Source organism: Alligator sinensis, unplaced genomic scaffold, assembly GCF_000455745.1.
Source record: "Alligator sinensis unplaced genomic scaffold, ASM45574v1 scaffold308_1, whole genome shotgun sequence".
NCBI classification, from domain to species: Eukaryota; Metazoa; Chordata; order Crocodylia; family Alligatoridae; genus Alligator; species Alligator sinensis.
The window spans coordinates 1,801,333-1,818,587 of NW_005842041.1; the positions used below are offsets into that span (position 1 = coordinate 1,801,333).

General features: G+C 40.9%; 1 protein-coding gene across 4 annotated transcripts in view; it reads left to right on the forward strand.

Moving 5' to 3' along the window:
- The window catches only part of PIP5K1B (phosphatidylinositol-4-phosphate 5-kinase type 1 beta), a 172,640-nt gene that overhangs the window by 144,506 nt on the left and 10,879 nt on the right, over positions 1-17,255 (forward strand). The window contains exon 16 of one of the 4 annotated variants that reach the window (XM_006022615.3): positions 5,819-6,600. The exons of the other annotated variants lie outside the window; for them this stretch is intronic. Coding sequence (XP_006022677.1) covers positions 5,819-5,821 — 3 coding nt within the window. The 3' untranslated portion in view covers positions 5,822-6,600. Of the gene's footprint in view, positions 1-5,818; positions 6,601-17,255 lie in introns of those variants that run through there. 4 annotated transcript variants of the gene reach the window in all.

Genomic DNA, 17,255 nt, shown 5'->3' on the forward strand with positions numbered 1-17,255 from the left:
ATGTAAATTCATAAGCACTGATACAGTCTTACGATTAACCAGAAACAGTTTGATTAAGAATGAGACTATTGAATCATTTTCACAAGGCTGCAGAAATATAGAAAATGAGTACCAAAACAATGGTTTCCCCTTCCTCAAAAAGCAAACTCCAGCAGTATATTTTTCTCATCTAATGAAGTGTTTTTTGTTCCAATCATTTGACCTCACTCTGCATAGCACAAGTTACATTCTCCATGGAATCCATTGTGAATAGTGTGTCAATTCCTTTCAGTAACACAATAGCATCATGAGGCCGTGGAATGTATATGGTTTAGAAATACTGTATTTTACTGTGTATTTTGAAAATAAGATTAAACCTTTATAGCACCTATATTGCCTGTACTTTGTAATAAAGTCTCAAGTTTTGAGCATAAAATATGTGCACTGGACCAAATCATTCTTCTGATGAATCTTGAAGGCTTAGTTATCTTTAGAATCACTATATTTGTAGTAGATGGCTTCAAAATTGGTCACACTGGGTACATCTACATGTGCGCCTCTATTAGGCACAGAAAACTAATAAACTCCACAGCAGGGTAGTACTTGTAAATACAAGTACAAGTACTACCCTGCTGCAGAATTTTTCCATCTGCAGCAATGCACATATAGACACTAACCCTGCTGGCTGGGGCATGAGGGTGGTTCAGTGTGGGGGGCTGTTCCTACCTGGCTCCAATCAATATGAGCAGAGCTGCTCTGACCCAGCTCAGTGTGCTGCCATCTGGGCACATGTGTAAACAGTGCACCTAGGAGCTTCCCAGGAGCAATAAACTGTGGAGTAATAAGCTCCGCCGTTTCTAGCTGCACACTAATGGCACATGTAGATGCACCCACTGTAATTTTGTTTCTTTCTCATAATGTTTTATGTAGGTTTAGTTTCATACTAGTCTCTCTTTGTCGTATTAGGCTATTTTAATAATAACCATGATTAAAACCAAAGTCACTTCCAGGGTGTATAGGAGCAACAGATTGCTCCAAATATACAGTTGCAACTCATGCACAATGTGGGTCTAATCCCTGATTCTGAGTTGTTTGTCTTTGATTTATTTTGGGGGTCTGAACTTCTGTGGAGGAGTCACACCCAGAACAGTTTTCCTAGATGCCACTAATAGATAAATCTAGTAAATGGAAAAGTATTTATGACAGTGTGTAGATATGGGGACCCAGTCTTGTCAAAAATACAGGCCATGGGCCTGTGGAATCATTCCATTCAGTCTCCCAGGTACCAGGGGTTACTGGAAGAAGCTAGAGGGTACAGCTTGCTGCAGAATTAGGGGCCTCTGAGCTCCCATGGACATGGCTGTTGACAGAGCCCAGCTCACCCTGTGGTCTTTTGATCCATCGCCTCTTACAGCTGTGTTTACCTTTCCATGTTTACCTTTCCATGAGTTACCCTGGAGAATGTCAGTCAAATGTACCTGCTGTACCCAGTCATGCACTGCTTCCTCAGGTCAGACTGAGAAAGAAGAGCGTAAATGCCTTAATGTAGGAAATTAGACATACTCTATAAAACGGCAGTACTGAGGAGAAAGGACCTCTCCCTTTCTCCTCTTTCATCCATTTATGAATTCCTCCATAAAGGAGCTGTGTGTTTCTTTTTTTTATTGTTTTTTAAAGGAAATATTCCATTTGAACTATACATGCCCTAGTTATGTATTCTTGTTATTAATGCCTATGTCCTGTTGACTAAAACAAGCTACACCTGAGCATCTGAGTACAATTTAATCCCCATAAGGTAGGTTTTCTTATTAAGTTTTTAAAGAAGAACATAATGGTGGCATGATACCAATCTCTCTTTCCTATCAGTCAGAAACAAGAATGGTATACTTTTACTAGATATAAAGATGCCATCTCTTATTACTATTAAGTTGAAGTCTAGAAAGCCTGCATGTATAATTGCTAAGCTATAAATCATCAGTGCCTTGGGGCTTTTAATGTACCGTATGAGGAAATAATTTACTGAGGAATGAATGCATGAAAAAATTAATAGAGCACAAAAATATGTTCAAATAATAGATCAAGTTCTAAATCCATTAGATGGCAAGTCTGGGATAATGATTCTGTGTTATCTGATAGAAGGAATTTGGCCCAGTATAGCTTTCATTCATTTTTGTTGTCTTATATATCTGTTAGCCACTGTTGTTGTTAAGATCATACTCATTCTGTATCAGTAGGAGCAGAGAAGAGCTTCATCTGGACCTGTTGTTGATGTCATTCCAACAGCTGCACATAAGATTTTGCTTGAAGAGAATCTGATTTTACTCATTGAGGTAGACAGGAGTTTTGTCTGAAAAAGATTTGCAGGATTAGACCCAGAGTGTGGCGGTCCCTCCTCAATATAATTACAGCTCGGTTGGTTTTTAGGACCATAAGCATCATATGGTGTGTATACGCAGTCATATCAAATTAATTTCCTTTTTGCAACTTTGCCAGCAACTTCTAAATGTTTCAGGTTAGATTGTGAATAGCGGTGCATAGTTTCAGGGTAGGAGGAAAGGGAATGAAGAAAGGAGGAGTTAGTCACAGTCACAGACTGCACAGTAGCAGCTCAAAGCTGGCCCCAGGGGGTGTTTTTACACATGCTTCAGGGGAGGGGAGGGCCCTTTAATTAGAGGAGCTCCAAGAACTGCTCTAATTAAAGCACCTGGAGCGTCTCATATGTCAGTGTCCCTGCACTTCAAAATGGCAGCAGGGGCACTTTAACTAAAGCTTGGCAAATGAGCTTTAGTTAAAGTGCCCCTGCCATTGCTGCCATTTTGAAGCATGGAGATACTGATACACAAGACATGGAGGCTGCTGGAGGTGCACTAATTAGCATGGTCCAGCAGACTCGATTTATCAAGTCCGCTTCAACACACTGTAATTACAGCGTGTCAGAGCAGCCTCCCCACATATCTACAGGTGCCCAGGGCGGGCAAAGCAGACAAGTGAAACCGGCCAAAGATGAGAGATGATGAGGATGTAGTAGTAGTTATTCAGACCCTACCTCATAGCCAACAGTGTACATAAGAAAACAGTAGAAACTACAGAGGAAACGAGACTTAAATCTATAGTGGAAATAGTTCTTAATTTATTCAGATCTCATAAAAACCCATCAGCAAAATTATCATTTTCAAGCCTCTTTCTTGGCAAAATAGATTACCATCTTTTCTCAGATACAACACACCTCAGGATATAATGTACCTTATTTTTGAAAGGAAGAATGAAGAAGAAAAGATTTTTCCAGAGTTGTGGCTGTATAGAAGACTGGATCCTTGGGTAGATTTATTATTTTAAAAAGAGCTAAAGAGTCTCCAAGGCTGTAAAGTAGGAAGACCAAGACCAGGAGCACCTAGCAGACAGAAGACTTGCCCTAAGAAAGGCTAGGTTGATTAGTGGAACATCAAGACTATTAAAAAGGAGAGAGAATTTTCACACCTATGGAGTGAACACCATTGACCAACTAAGTCATTGACTCCCTCAGCTGTCTGAATAGTAATGCAGCTGCTGCTGCACTGTGGAGCAGGAATCAAAGCAGGGTGCTTCTGCCTGGGCAAAAAATCAGCTTCTGTGCTTAATGTGCACACCTCAATTTTGAGGGGTGGATGTAGGGGGGAAAGGTACATGTTGTATACAAGAAAATTTGGTATTTAGAAAAAAACATAATTGATCAGCCTCGCTGCTTCATTTACTTATCAAAATGCATTCCATTTACTCAACCAGACATCAGTTCTGTTTTGTTCATCCACTCGAATTCATTTTATTTATCCATTTATCAGTTTCACTTTCCATACTAATTGCATTGCATCCTTTAGATCACTGATTCTCAACCAGGATGTTGCAGCACCATGGAGTGCCAGGGAAACCTTTAATGAGGTGTGATAGGGTGCTGTGCAATAATATCACTGTTAGGTATGCAAACACCTGCACATGATTCACAAGATAAACCTAGAGATTTTAAATAGAAATACAGAGAATCATTCTGACCTGTTGTGGTCTTCTTCCTGAGTCCTTGGCAACAAAAGAACTGCTCCATTATTTTTTTCATAGTCAAAAACCAAGTGAAAGCTAAGAGCTACATTTCTGAGGAGTGCCTTGAGTCTAGTGAGGGCTGCCTTGACATTTTAAGAAGTTGAGAACATGACAGGATAGTCTGCTGTCCATTGCACTCCACAGCCACATATGAAGATGAGAAACCTTTGAGAGACTCTTGTGTTAATTAATATAAACAAGGGTTAAAAAAACCCTTGTTCATACTGTTTTACAACAACCAATATAAATGTTTGCAGCAGTATAATATTATGCCAGGCAAATGGTACTTTGTTGTTGTTGTTAAGAAACATTTTGGATACAATTTCTTTGTTTTCCTCCACTACCATGTTCAGGTGGTTATTGAATTGTTGAAAGGTTAATTAAATGTTTCTACTTGGAAGCAAAGTTAAAGGTGATTTAGAAGTTTGGTGAAAACAGGGCCCTCTTTACTCTCTTTTTGTTTCTTTAGGATGTGTGATACGGGGTCTGTCTTGTCGGTTTCTTCCACTTTAGAAATAGTAGTGATCCCAATTTTAGTTTTTTGGTTTACCAAAAATTCTGATCAGGAATTGATTTGTCTTTAGTTCAGGTAATGTCATTATGGGGTTCACTGCAACTCCCACCTAACTCAATACTCTAATCTTAGAAGTAATAAGTACTATGTATACATTTCTTCTACAGGAGATAAAATGCCAGTCAAATAGATCAATTCATTTGTATGTTTAAGCTACTGTCTGTTAGTATTCTTGTTATAAATTTATTTGTATAGACCTTTTACAAGCTGTGGGCTGAGACAACCCAGCTTTTGTCCAACATGGGCTGGATGGCTTTGGTGACATGTCAATGGTTGGGAGCTTTCCCTTGGCTTTGGCCTCTGGACTTGGCATGGGCACAGGCAAAGCCTCCAGCTTTGCAGGCTGTATCTAATGGCTTCTCAGATCGTATAGCCTCCTGGCATTGCCAACCCCTGGTATAGAACATTAGTAGTTCATGAGGCTTTTTCAGATGAATAAGTGTCTCCATCTTGGGGAGTGTGTGCATACGTGTGCAGTTTTGAACAAGGGCTGTATCTTAGTCTTATTGTATCTAATGGGGAGTCATGAAACTGACTTTCCATATCAGGGGTGGCCAACCTGGGACACTCATGCCACTAGTGATGTTGGTGGGCTCTGTTTGTGGCATGTGGCAGACTGTGGAGGGAGCAGGAAACAGCAGCAAATGGAGCAGGGAGCAGAAGATAGTGCAGCAGAACAGGCAGATAGCACAGGACAGGAAGCAGAAAGTAGAGCAGCAGATTGAGCAGGTGAAAGGGATCCAAGTGGCACTTAAGGAGGGTGCAGAGCTTAATTTGTGGGGCACTTACCAACAAAATCAGCCTGAACTTACCTAAATAATAAATCCTGAAAGGTAACAAATGTCTCCTGTCAACTGTTAAGTGAACTCACCTATCATTGATCTTTATTGATAGCCAGGTTCTCCAGCATTTTGCAGGAACATTTGTGGGATATGGTTTATTTGCAGCATTATAAGTATACTGATATTCCCTTGGCTTGTAATGGCTGCAGAGCTTTAGGATTACCATTGAAAAGGGAGAAGATCCCATGCATGTGACAAAGGGGAAGAAAAGGCTCATTGAAGAACTATGTTGCAAATTACTGGGGCTAGGGAGGGGAATAAAGCTTGTATCCTATTACTCTATAAATAAATGCAGAATAAAGAAACAACCTTTTCCTCATCCTGATCACAGACATTTCTTTTCTATTTCCAGTAATAGAGAGTAGAAGAAATAGAACAGAAGAATTACAGAAGAGATGGACAAGAAGGGGCCATGGTTGATAAAGAGCACTTTCTGCACTCCTGATTTAGGAGGAGGAATTTACTGAGCCTATTAGACACAGAGTAATACTCAACAGAATGTTATCCTTGAGAAATGTCAGGGGATCTTTGAAACATAGAAATGAAAGCTAGACTCGGCAGATGTGACATGAAACCATTACACAACTTCGCTATCATGTGCTGTCGCTTGCTGAACTGTGAAGAACTGCATATTTGAGCTGCTCTCTCTACTATTGCCAATCACCTTTTTTGGACTTGAAAGTGATATTTTCTTATTGACTCTAGTGATTTCATTTGCATGTGTTTGGTGATTATGCACAAGCAAAATATATAATCTGCTTTACCTATTTAAAAATCCATCAGCACAGTGGTGAGTACAATTAATTTCACTTTCCGCCCCTCTCACAGAATCTTAATCACTTAGGTCTATGTCACTGCAAGTCAAAAATGATTTCATATAAAGGTTAGTGTAAATGTCTGCACATACTTTATGGAAACTAGCCTCTGAAGACATTTTCACTGATTATTGGTGAAAGGAGAAAAAAGCTATTTATAACAAGGCCTTATGTTGTGTACATACGTTGTCTTTGAAATATTTGTGATTTAGTTTATTGCTTGTAAAAGAGAAATTATATAATTTATTTAGTATATACTACCGTAAACTATAGTTTTATTGACAGAAATAAAATATTTTGTTCTCAAAACCTGTGATGAAAACTTGAAGATATTTATGAGGTTTACGCATGTATTATCCTTGTGCTCCAGTACCTTTTTGAACATCTGAAATGGTCTTTATGTAGGAATGTGCCAGTCAGTATATAACAAGTAATCTGTCCACATCTGCTGCTGCCTCTTCTATGTCAGGAGATTTTAAGATATTAGAAAAAAGGCAATGGAAGAGCATAGCAGGAAGGGTAGAAGCAATCTGGTTTCTTTTAGTTTTTTGTCACAGTAAAGTTTTTAAATATCATTCTAAGAATCCACACTGACAGCAGAATTTTGGGAAACTTCATAAATGTCATGTTGAAAGTTCTTGGAAGCTGGTAGGGATGACATTTCTTCGAGAAATAAGTATTCCCCAAGGGGTGAAAAAGTATCAAAATAAGTGACGTAGACCCTAGACGTAACATTTTGCATTTCTGTAAAACCTTCTATATAAGGATTTTTCCTAGTATTAAGCAAAAAGCATCCGGAGGCTTTTTATGAAGTGTTTTATCAACAGGATGGAGAATCAGGGAAGCTGACATTTTTTTCAAGCACTTAAAAACAGACTATGATGGAGCCAGGACTAGAACTTAGTTCTCTTGACTCCTAGCCACATTAACTATGAAACCATTCTGCATTTTAGGAAGATAATTCCCAACAACACGCTGACTGAAAGTGAGAGAGAAAGAGAGATTAATTTATGCCTTGTGACTGCTATGTATAATAAGTACGTGGGTGTCAGCTTCTCTATGGATAATCTTTTATACATTTAGTGTTTTTTTTGTATAAAACAAGTAGTATTGGTACCCCAGAGAAGGCATTTATTTGAACATAGTGAATCCATGCAAGTACATACAGTTCTTCTACACTGTCATTCTCAAATAATGTGTGTTCTGTGCAGGTTGGTACATAAAAGGCTTTATAAATGAAAATACGGGCTTCACTGGAAATTGGCTCTGTATAAAAAGTTTACATATCAAGTACAGTGTATTTTTATCCTATTGCCCCAACATTCCTGTTTTTCCCTATGAATAGAAACATCCATCCAATGCCAACAAAAGTAAATCCAGATTAGATTACCAATGTGAGAGGAAGGAGACTTTCCCCCTTAAGGATCACATTATAAATAGTACAGTATTTGTGTTCCTCTTAATGTTGGTTTCCAATGAAAGGAAAGAGAAATTCCAGTTCAACATACCAGATGGTCAGTGATCCAAGCTTGAAACAAGTAAGGTCCTCTCTATAAGGCACAGAAGCAGGAAGAAAATCATAATCAAGTATTAGTACAGTATATTTATGAGGACTATGCATGTTTTACCTGCAAGCAACTGGGTGTTACTTAGTTTGCCTGAATAGCAATTCTACAAAAACTGAAGGGCTGTTTACAATGATAACTGATAAGGGGATGTTTATCAGGAAACATTTGAAAGGATATAGAAGGTACAGTTGCCAATAACATGCTACCCGGGCTAGGAAAAGGATGTATTAGCATATATCTCCAGGTTTCAGCACACGGAACTCCACCATAGGGAACAACATAAGAAGCAGGTCATAAGAATGTGGCAGTATCTGTACACACAGGTATTTAAATATCTTGGCCCTATGAACAGTCCAGAAGGAGAAGTAGATAGTTTGAGGTCTGCTTAGGAACATATGGAAAAACTTTTTAGATTGGCTATATTTGACCTTGAAAATGATATTGTTCTAATGTCCTGTAGAGTTCTGGAAGAGAAGAACGAAGATGCCATTTACATTTTAAAATTAACTTGCGTTATTCTTCTTTGACTGGAAAACTGGACACTTCTGTGAATCCCTTTTCTCCTAAATTTTAGAATATAGCAACACTGGAAACAAAATTGAGCTTGAAAGTGAAGTTTGCTGTTGTCTGTTTTATCCTACAGGTATCTACATATTGCTTAACCCTCTGTTCTATGTTTCCAATGAATGCTAAATAGAGATAAAGAGCAGTCGGCAGCACCCGTTGTCTACTCAGCCCAAAAACTGTGCGCTGAGTCATTTTAGGATGACATGCATGTTTGCTTGCAACATATCAGCTATTTCCAGAGTAAAAGTATAGGACCATACATATGCAGGGGTTTAGGTTGTAGCCGTGTTGGTCTAAGGACATAGGCAGACAAGGTTCCTTGGGTGAATTTGGTATCTTTTATTAGACCAACCCAAATGGTTGGAGAATAGTTATTAAGCAAGCTTTCGGGTTCAAAAACCCTTCGTCAGGCTAAGGAAGCTGCAGCAGTTGGTGTGTGCTCTTCCTGGATGTAATGAAAAGTAAACAAGCCAGGGGCTGGGCTGGGTTGGGGAGTCAGTTGCCAGGCAGATTATAATGTATCAAAAAAACAATGTCTGTGTTTAGTCCATGATCTGTAGTATCCAGCAGGTTGATGAAATGGAGCTCATAGGCTCGTCTCTGGGATGTGTTGTGTAAATTTCCCTTGAGGATCAGGACTGAGAGATTGGAGAGAGAGTGGCCCTCCTGTGAGAAATGTGCCCCCACAGGTAATTGGGTATTTCTGTCTTTGATGGATTTCCGGTGTGCGTTCATTCTGGTGCGCAGTTGTTGTCTGGTCTCTCCTGCGTATTTTCCGTCACGGCATTTGGTGCATTGGATGAGGTATATTACATTTCTGGAGGTGCAGCTGTAAGATCCTGGGATGCTGATGGCTCTGTTGTCGGGTGTAGTAATAGTGGGGGTGGTGGAGATGTGTTGGCAGGTTTTGCATTTCTTGTCATGGCACGGTCTGGATCCTTTTGGTCTGTTCTGGGCTTGAGGAATTTTTCTTCTGGTGATGAGGTTGGTGAGGTTTGGTGCTTGTTGCAACCCATGCTAGACAGAGACCCTATTCTTAAAAAGATCTTCCCAGAGCCACCCATCCTAGCCTTCAGACAAGCACCGAACCTTGCCAACCTCATCACCAGAACCAACTTCCTCAAGCCCAGAACACACCAAAAGGATCCAGGCCATGTCAGCACAAGAAATGCAAGACCTGCCAACACATCTCCACCACCCCCACTATTACTACACCTGACAACAGAGCCATCAGCATCCCAGGATCTTACAGCTGCACCTCCAGAAATGTAATATATCTCATCCAGTGCACCAAATGCCCTGATGGAAGATATGTAGGAGAGACCAGACAACAACTGCGCACCAGAATGAACGCACACCGGAAATCCATCAAAGACAGAAATACCCAATTACCGGTGGGGGCACATTTCTCACAGGAGGGCCACTCTCTCTCCAATCTCTCAGTCCTGATCCTCAAGGGAAATTTACACAACACTTCCCAGAGACGAGCCTATGAGCTCCATTTCATCAACCTGCTGGATACTACAGATCAGGGACTAAACACAGACATTGTTTTTTTGATACATTATAATCTGCCTGGCAACTGACTCCCCAGCCCAGCCCAGCCCCTGGCTTGTTTACTTTTCATTCCATCCAGGAAGAGCGCACACCAACTGCTGAAGCTTCCTTAGCCTGACGAAGGGTTTTTGAACCCGAAAGCTTGCTTAATAACTATTCTCCAGCCATTTGGGTTGGTCTAATAAAAGATATTGAATTCACCCAAGGAACCTTGTCGGACCATATATATAGAACTCATGTGGGGTGCGGGCTACAATGAGAGACACTTCTAGAAATGAAGAGTGATATATAGTAATTTGCAGCAAATTGGTGTAAATAGCACATTTGTATGATTTAAAAGAAATGATTTTAACATTGTATACCATCTCTCACAGGGCTTTAAAAAGGAGACTTCTTGTTACTTTTCAAGTGGGGAGACAGGGCACAGAAGGATTAAGTGGAATAAAACAACTCAATTACATTAGATGCCTAGTGCTAAATTCACCCAAGTTGAAAGGCAGTACAATTAAGACCTCAGTTGAAGATGTAGGTTGTGCCAAGGTTTGTCCTCACATGTGTGCCAATGACTGACTTGGGGTGTTGAATTTCACCCTCAAATCATGGTGAAATTCAGCTCAATCTAGAAAAAAATTAGTAAGATGATGGGCACATTCCTCAAGAGAGAGAGAAAATCATATGCTACCTAAGAATTAATAAATTTCTAATGACTAGCTAAATATTGTGGAGCTCTGTTTCTCCTTCTTGGACTTCTCTGCAGAAATGTGCTTAGCCTGCTAACACATGTAGGTGAAGTTCTTCTTATGATCCTCATTTCTGTCTGCTTTGGCCAGAACCAAAAAGCTTATTTAAAAAAAAAAGACAAACCTCTGCTGTGAAGCATAGCACTAGCACAGCACTGTCACTGTCAGAGGAACTGGATAAGAGATGAGCACAGGTTTCCTTTGACAACTGCTGGGGCTAGGTTCCTGAGAGTTCCCATGGTTGGCAAGACAAAAAGCTTATGGGAAAAATGGCATGCGGCAGGCTGATGCATAGCCATGGAAAACCGTGGTTACTCAAAACTGTATACTGTGGTAGCCGAAATGGTATATAGAATATTAAACGTGGATACTCAAAACTGTGGTTGGTGAGGGAAACCTGTATCTATTCTTACTGCTAAGTCCGTGGGTTTGTATGCAGGTAGAGTGAAAAGGGTAGAACAACTACTCATTCTGGTTTGTGGGATGAGTCATAGTCCATCCTAGTCATGAAATGTCCAGGGGCCTCCTTACTTTCAGATGCAGGAGCATGAAACAATCTGTAAGCACAGGGGATGGTGCAGAATCTGAGGGCAGCAAAGTCAAGCAACAGCTCAAGCAGGCTCTTCTGCTGCACGCGAACCTGTTCCCTCATTCCCCAGCCAAGCTTTTGGATACTGTACAGCTGTTCTGTCCTCTCTCCCCCTCTTCCTCCTTCCCTCTTCCCCACCTTCCCTTTGTTCTCAGGTGCTCATCTCGCCTATGCCCAATTCATTATGCAGTAGCTCATCTTCAATCCCTTTCCTCTTTCCACTGTGGTTCCGTGTCTTCTCTCCAGACCAAAGTGGCAGCCCTCTGCCAGAAGAAGTAAAAGGTCCTGCCAAAGAAATGAAAGAACATAGTTTGTCCATAGAAAGGGCAAGAATCCCCTTGTTTTCTTTATGCATAAGGCCAAAGCCATGGGTTGATATTGAATCGACTTGTGGTCCTTTCCTTTCTTTTCCACACATTGGCCCGTTCAGAATTTACAGATAGTTAGCTTGCCAGCCCGAGAAGCAGCATGGTCAGTTAATATTCATGTGTATTATTTTGTTTTTAAAAAATGGGACTTGGTTGGAGAAGATTTGGGATAATCATATCAGGAGTCTGTTTTCGGTATTATCTATAATATTATTTCAGGCCAAAGAAGTCTCTGAGGATGTTAACTTGTTTAAGATCCATGACTGGAAGGAGTAATTACCCTAGCCCAGGGGTTGGCTACTTTTAGGAATGGCAAGCTGAAATAATTCCACTCATTTTGTGATGGGCCAGATCTTCAGACATGGCTGGCACTTTTCCCTGCCACTTGCCCAAATCCCCCTCCTGACTCCATTACTTCAGAAGCCCTCCATCAGCAACAGCCAGCCCATGAAGCCTGAATAAAACCACTCCATGGGCCAGATCTGGCCTGAAGACTGGAGCTGCCAGCCCTGCTCTAGGCTAGGGGTGGAATTCTGTCAAGGAGATATTGTGGATAATTTATATGGGAATAGCTATTCTAGTCAATTTCCCCATGTAGCCCTTAATTTAGAGGACAGATTATTCCACACCTGCTTAATATGATACTTCTTGCACCTTTCTCTGGATTTTCTGGTACTGAATATTGTCACAAGCAGCACACTAAATTAAGTAGCCTGTGAGCTTAGATCTTGCTGACAATTCCTATATCTCCTAGTTTTGTTCCTCTTTCACTCTACTTGCCAGTGCTACAAGTACCATATGGGAATTTAAATGAATAAGTCTGTGCCAGACTGTCAATAGATGTCAGATTGTAAATTTGCTAGTTAAAAAATACAAGCTTACGTAATGTCAGCAGTCAACCTTTAGGCAAGTGTACCAGTAATAAAAACTTGGCTCTAAATCCCAGAAATCCAACCTAAGAATGAACATTTTCCTTATCCATTGCTTTAAAAACTATTAACTACACATAAAAAGTGACATACTAGGTCAAGCCAATGGTCCATCTCACCCAGTATCCTGTCTTCAACAGTGGCAGAAGTAGATGCTATGTACAGGTTGAGGATTGAATCAGATATCTCTAAAGTGAGCTATTCCCTAATGTGCGAGGGTTACTGCTTGGTTTTGCTTTGTCTTAATAAAGCAAGCCCAAAGGAGCATTAAAACTAATTGCTGTGGTATGGCCACTGTTCATATCAGGATTGAGGGACAAGATGAAAGCAGTGTAAAAATGCTTAAAAATGCTACCTATTTAAGTCATTGTAAAGTCATTCCAGTACAAAAGAGTAGAAGGTATCACCCCTTTAAGAGTTAATATTAATCCAATGCATTAACTTTAGCAATGTCTTGTAAAGTGTTGCTTCATTAACCCGAATGTTGTTGATAAGCTCTTTAATTGCATATTCAACCTGATTAGTCGCTATGCTAATTTTGAGGAGGACACTCGATCTATCTGAATTTATTGACCCACTATCGGCTTATAGGCTGAGAGATACCAGCATTTCCCACCGATAAATTGGAATATACCAAGGACCTTAGATGGGCGGGCCGAAGCTACCACAATGTTATAAAGAAAATATCTAAGAAGATGAAACTAAGAAGAAAAAGGGTGTGTAAATATCCCTCAGTGACCCTCATTACCTTTATCAAAGAGAACAAGTGTGGGGAGTGGAAAAGGGACAAGAACAAGAATTTTGGATGGTCTTGAATCAGTATTTCCCACTGCTATGTATATAGTTTTGCGCCTTTGGCATCACGCAAATGCCGGCAATTCTCGGAGAGGATGGTCATCAGGCAGTGTATACGACAGCACTAGGAACAACAGAGAAACTGAATTAAGATCATGAGGTAAACTGTTATTGTTAAGCTGAACACCAAGGGACCTTTGGCTACAGCAAACTTTGCTTTTTTGATTACAGCTGAAAGATGGCATGCACCGAGTACACTGAATGTAGTGTTTCTCAATGGACAAACTTCTTTTGTTTCATTTTTTTTTCCTTAATCTGAAATAAGGTAAATCTCTGAGAGCACTACGTGCGTCTTCTCTATAATGTGCTGCATTATTTTACCTTACAAAATGGCAGCTGTTTCTGCTACAAAGCAGGCTCCTAAAAATGTACAGATGCAGCACCAAGAATTTAAAGGCAACAACTGAATACCTGCACACTTCACAATATCAAAATTTTAACAGGAACTGTTTTCTTTAAAAATACCATTTTTAGAAGGATTTGAAATGAAAAATTTGCACAGAACAGCTCTTTCTGCAGACGTGATAATTATTTTCTTTATACATTTTCATCAGTATCCCTCCCATCTGTCTCTGTGAGCCCCTTTTTATTATTATTATTTAAATCAAATTAAATAAAAGACGGCTATCCAACATTCCAGGTATTCTAACATCTCCGTGCCAGTACAATAACATCTCAACAGCATTAAAATAACCAGTTCAGCCAATTGAACTCAGCCAAACGCTTACCTACAAAAACTCATTTCTGTCCCTGCATTCTTCCTCTTCAAAGCAAACTTTTGCCCTTCTCCAAAGAGTGCGTCAAACATCTGTCCTTGTAGATGAAGCACTTTGTCTTCCCTTTACTGCATAAGTGCAAGGCCTTCACTATGCGAGGAAACCAATCAGCATCTTCATTGCAGAATAAATTGTTCTGCAACAGTTCCCTCTATAGATACTAAAATTCTGGAATAAGTTCGTTTTATTTTAGAATAATGTGTCTGCGCAGAGAAATATTTCACAATATCTCTTAAGGAATAGCTTGTTTTTCAGTAGAATTGCTCGGACCTTCCCTGTTATGGCAGGGGATCCAGGTGCTATTTTAAGACCATGGAAACTAGTCAAAGTGAAGACACATTCAATTGTGAGGTCTTTGGGTATAGTCTTCCTGCCTACCACCTTCACCCAAGAGCTGAAACTGAGAGTCCAAATGCATTACTCCTGTGTCCAAAACTGACTTCTCTGATTCCCCTAATAGTTTAAAAACACCTTTTCCCAGAATGTCATTAAAAATGGGAGTCTTGTGGTTCAATTTCTCTCTTCAGAAGCCATGTGGGTGTTAAAAGTAAATATGTATATACAGGTAGGCTTTTGACAAACTTTACAACATACGATTACTTTTTGCTTAAAATGATACAAGAGCTTAAAGACCATTTGCAAACAATCTTATTCCTACCTGAAATACCGTTCAATCTAGCTCGTCTTCCTTTAGAAGTCCCCACGTATCCATCTGTGCTTATTATGTAGGCAGTATGTGGCTTCTTACCGTACTCTTGATCAACCCTGCACCGATGGGTAACCTTGCTGTGAAAAGGGAGTTAAGCAGCTTTCCCCACTCACCAACAGTTTCCTGTGCCTCTGTCTGATTCAGTTAGTCTATATAAGGTCTACTTTGACATCTATACTATAGTAGTTCCTGTGACTACAGCAGGGTAAAGCTAGCTTTAAAAAAGCAACATGTTACTCAGTGCAGGATAAATTCTTGGGTGGTTGGCCTATGCTGAGCTAATGTAGCTAGCCTGCTACCAATATCCAAACCAGACATTTTGAAGCAACACCATACTGTAGCCACAGTCACTGCAGGCCTTCTGCAAGACAATTTTAAAGCTTTTTTGTTACCTCAGTAACTTTCAGATGTTCCAAGCCGAACCCTCAATAGACACACTTAGCCAGGCTGGTTTGTCTAGGCCTAATTTGGCCTACGAGGACTTAACTACTAATCATAGTCCTTGGTCTGGGCAGGAAGCAATACGCATTGCAAGTAAAATTAATATGGCAGAGACATTCATGCTACAGCAACCATTACAGCAGCAACTGCATAACTTCATGTCAAAAATTAAGTTGTAAGTTGTACAGACAAGTTCCCTAAATCATCATCACCTAGCTGTAGACATGTCCAAAAACTTAAATGGTTTGACACATTTCTTTTGCCAATTCAAATCTTGCTCCAAAACCCTGCTTATGTCCAGTAGGCAAAAAAGAGTGAGCTCTCCATCTACTGGGCCACTGAGAAAATGGCTCTGCTAGAACTAGGAAAGGAGGGTTATAAGGAGCAGGAAGAGCTGGAGTCTGACATGACGGAAATAGATTTTTGTTGGCCCCAGGGGAGATTTAATGGATTTAAACTTTACCTTCTACGTCTTATACTCAGTAGGGTCTGAAAAAAAATGACATAATTCTACTTTTTTATTCAGGAAATGCTCTTGTGTGATCACATTTGTACAAATTCACCTCAGTTTTACAGTAGGGTCAACCATAGTTTTCAAGTGGAAAGGACCATCTGTTAAGAGCATTTTATCACGAATATTTATGTAAGTAGGGCAAGCAAGGTTTTTTGGAAGTCTGAGTGATACACCTCAGTCGGGAAGTGCTTCTGAAAATCTCACTGGAGACTTTTTTTTTTTTTTTAAGTCTATAAAGGAGCATATTAATCTCTCTCTCAAGCCCATATATATAAAAGCTTGTGGTGTCTATATTATGTATGTTGCAGTTATATAGGTTTATCAGTCCCACAGACTTCCACATATATATAAACTGCAACATACATAATATAGACAGAGCACAAGCTTTTGTGACCCCCCCGCCCCCAGTTGACTCCATCAGATGCTGTGAAAGGACAGCGCTGAGCAGAGTATGGAGTAGTGTGAGTGATGGGAATACAGATTCTTTTTTCTTTTTTGGCTTAAGACCAAATTAGTTCTGCATTTCAAATTGACTGAGCTGAGCTCAATCCTTTAAGTCTGTGTGGCTCTAATACAGGGCAAGTCTCCTCCCTCCCCAACTCAGTATCAGTTCTGGACTTTGCATACTCCCCAAATCCATGGTAGGCATCCTACATGCAGGGCCTATGCCCAAAGGTGTTGGGAGTTCAGATGTCCCTCTAGTCACTTTTGCTCCTAGCCAAAAAGCAAGCCAAGAGGAAAGCATGAATGCAGTCCGATTATCACACAATTCTGCAGAGGAGTTTCCTGCATTTGAAAACACACAAGGGTTCCCCTGCCTGTGCTGGAAGGCATTGGCCTAGATTAGGGTACAGGATTTGGGAAAGGAGGACCACCTGTGTGTGTGTGTGTGTAAGGGGGGAGTGCTGAGGGGCACACAAGTGTGCATGCATGTGTGTGCACGCGCGTGCCGAGGCACAGAAGCATGGTGTGTGTGATGTCATCTATGTCATGCAGTGTGTGTGTGTGATGTACGTTATGCAGTGTGATGTGTCATGTAGAGTGTGTGTGTGTGTGTGATGCATGTAATGCGGTTCCTCCGGGGGCCCGTATCCCTGCCGTGCACACCTCATTGCAGAGGGCGCTCACACACCGGAGTGCAACGCTACCGCCCCCACCCCTCCAGGTTGGTGTGGAAACGCTAGAGCTCCCAGCCCCCCCCGCGATGCCGGAAGTAGACCCTCGTGCAGCAGCAGGCACAGCTGCTTCCGAGGCCGCGGCGCTGGCAGGGGAGCGTTGCGGGGAGGCGGAGCGAGCACGGGCGCGGCGGCAGCGCGGCTCTCGGGCCGCCTCGGCCCTTGGCTGCAGCATGTGGAGGCCGG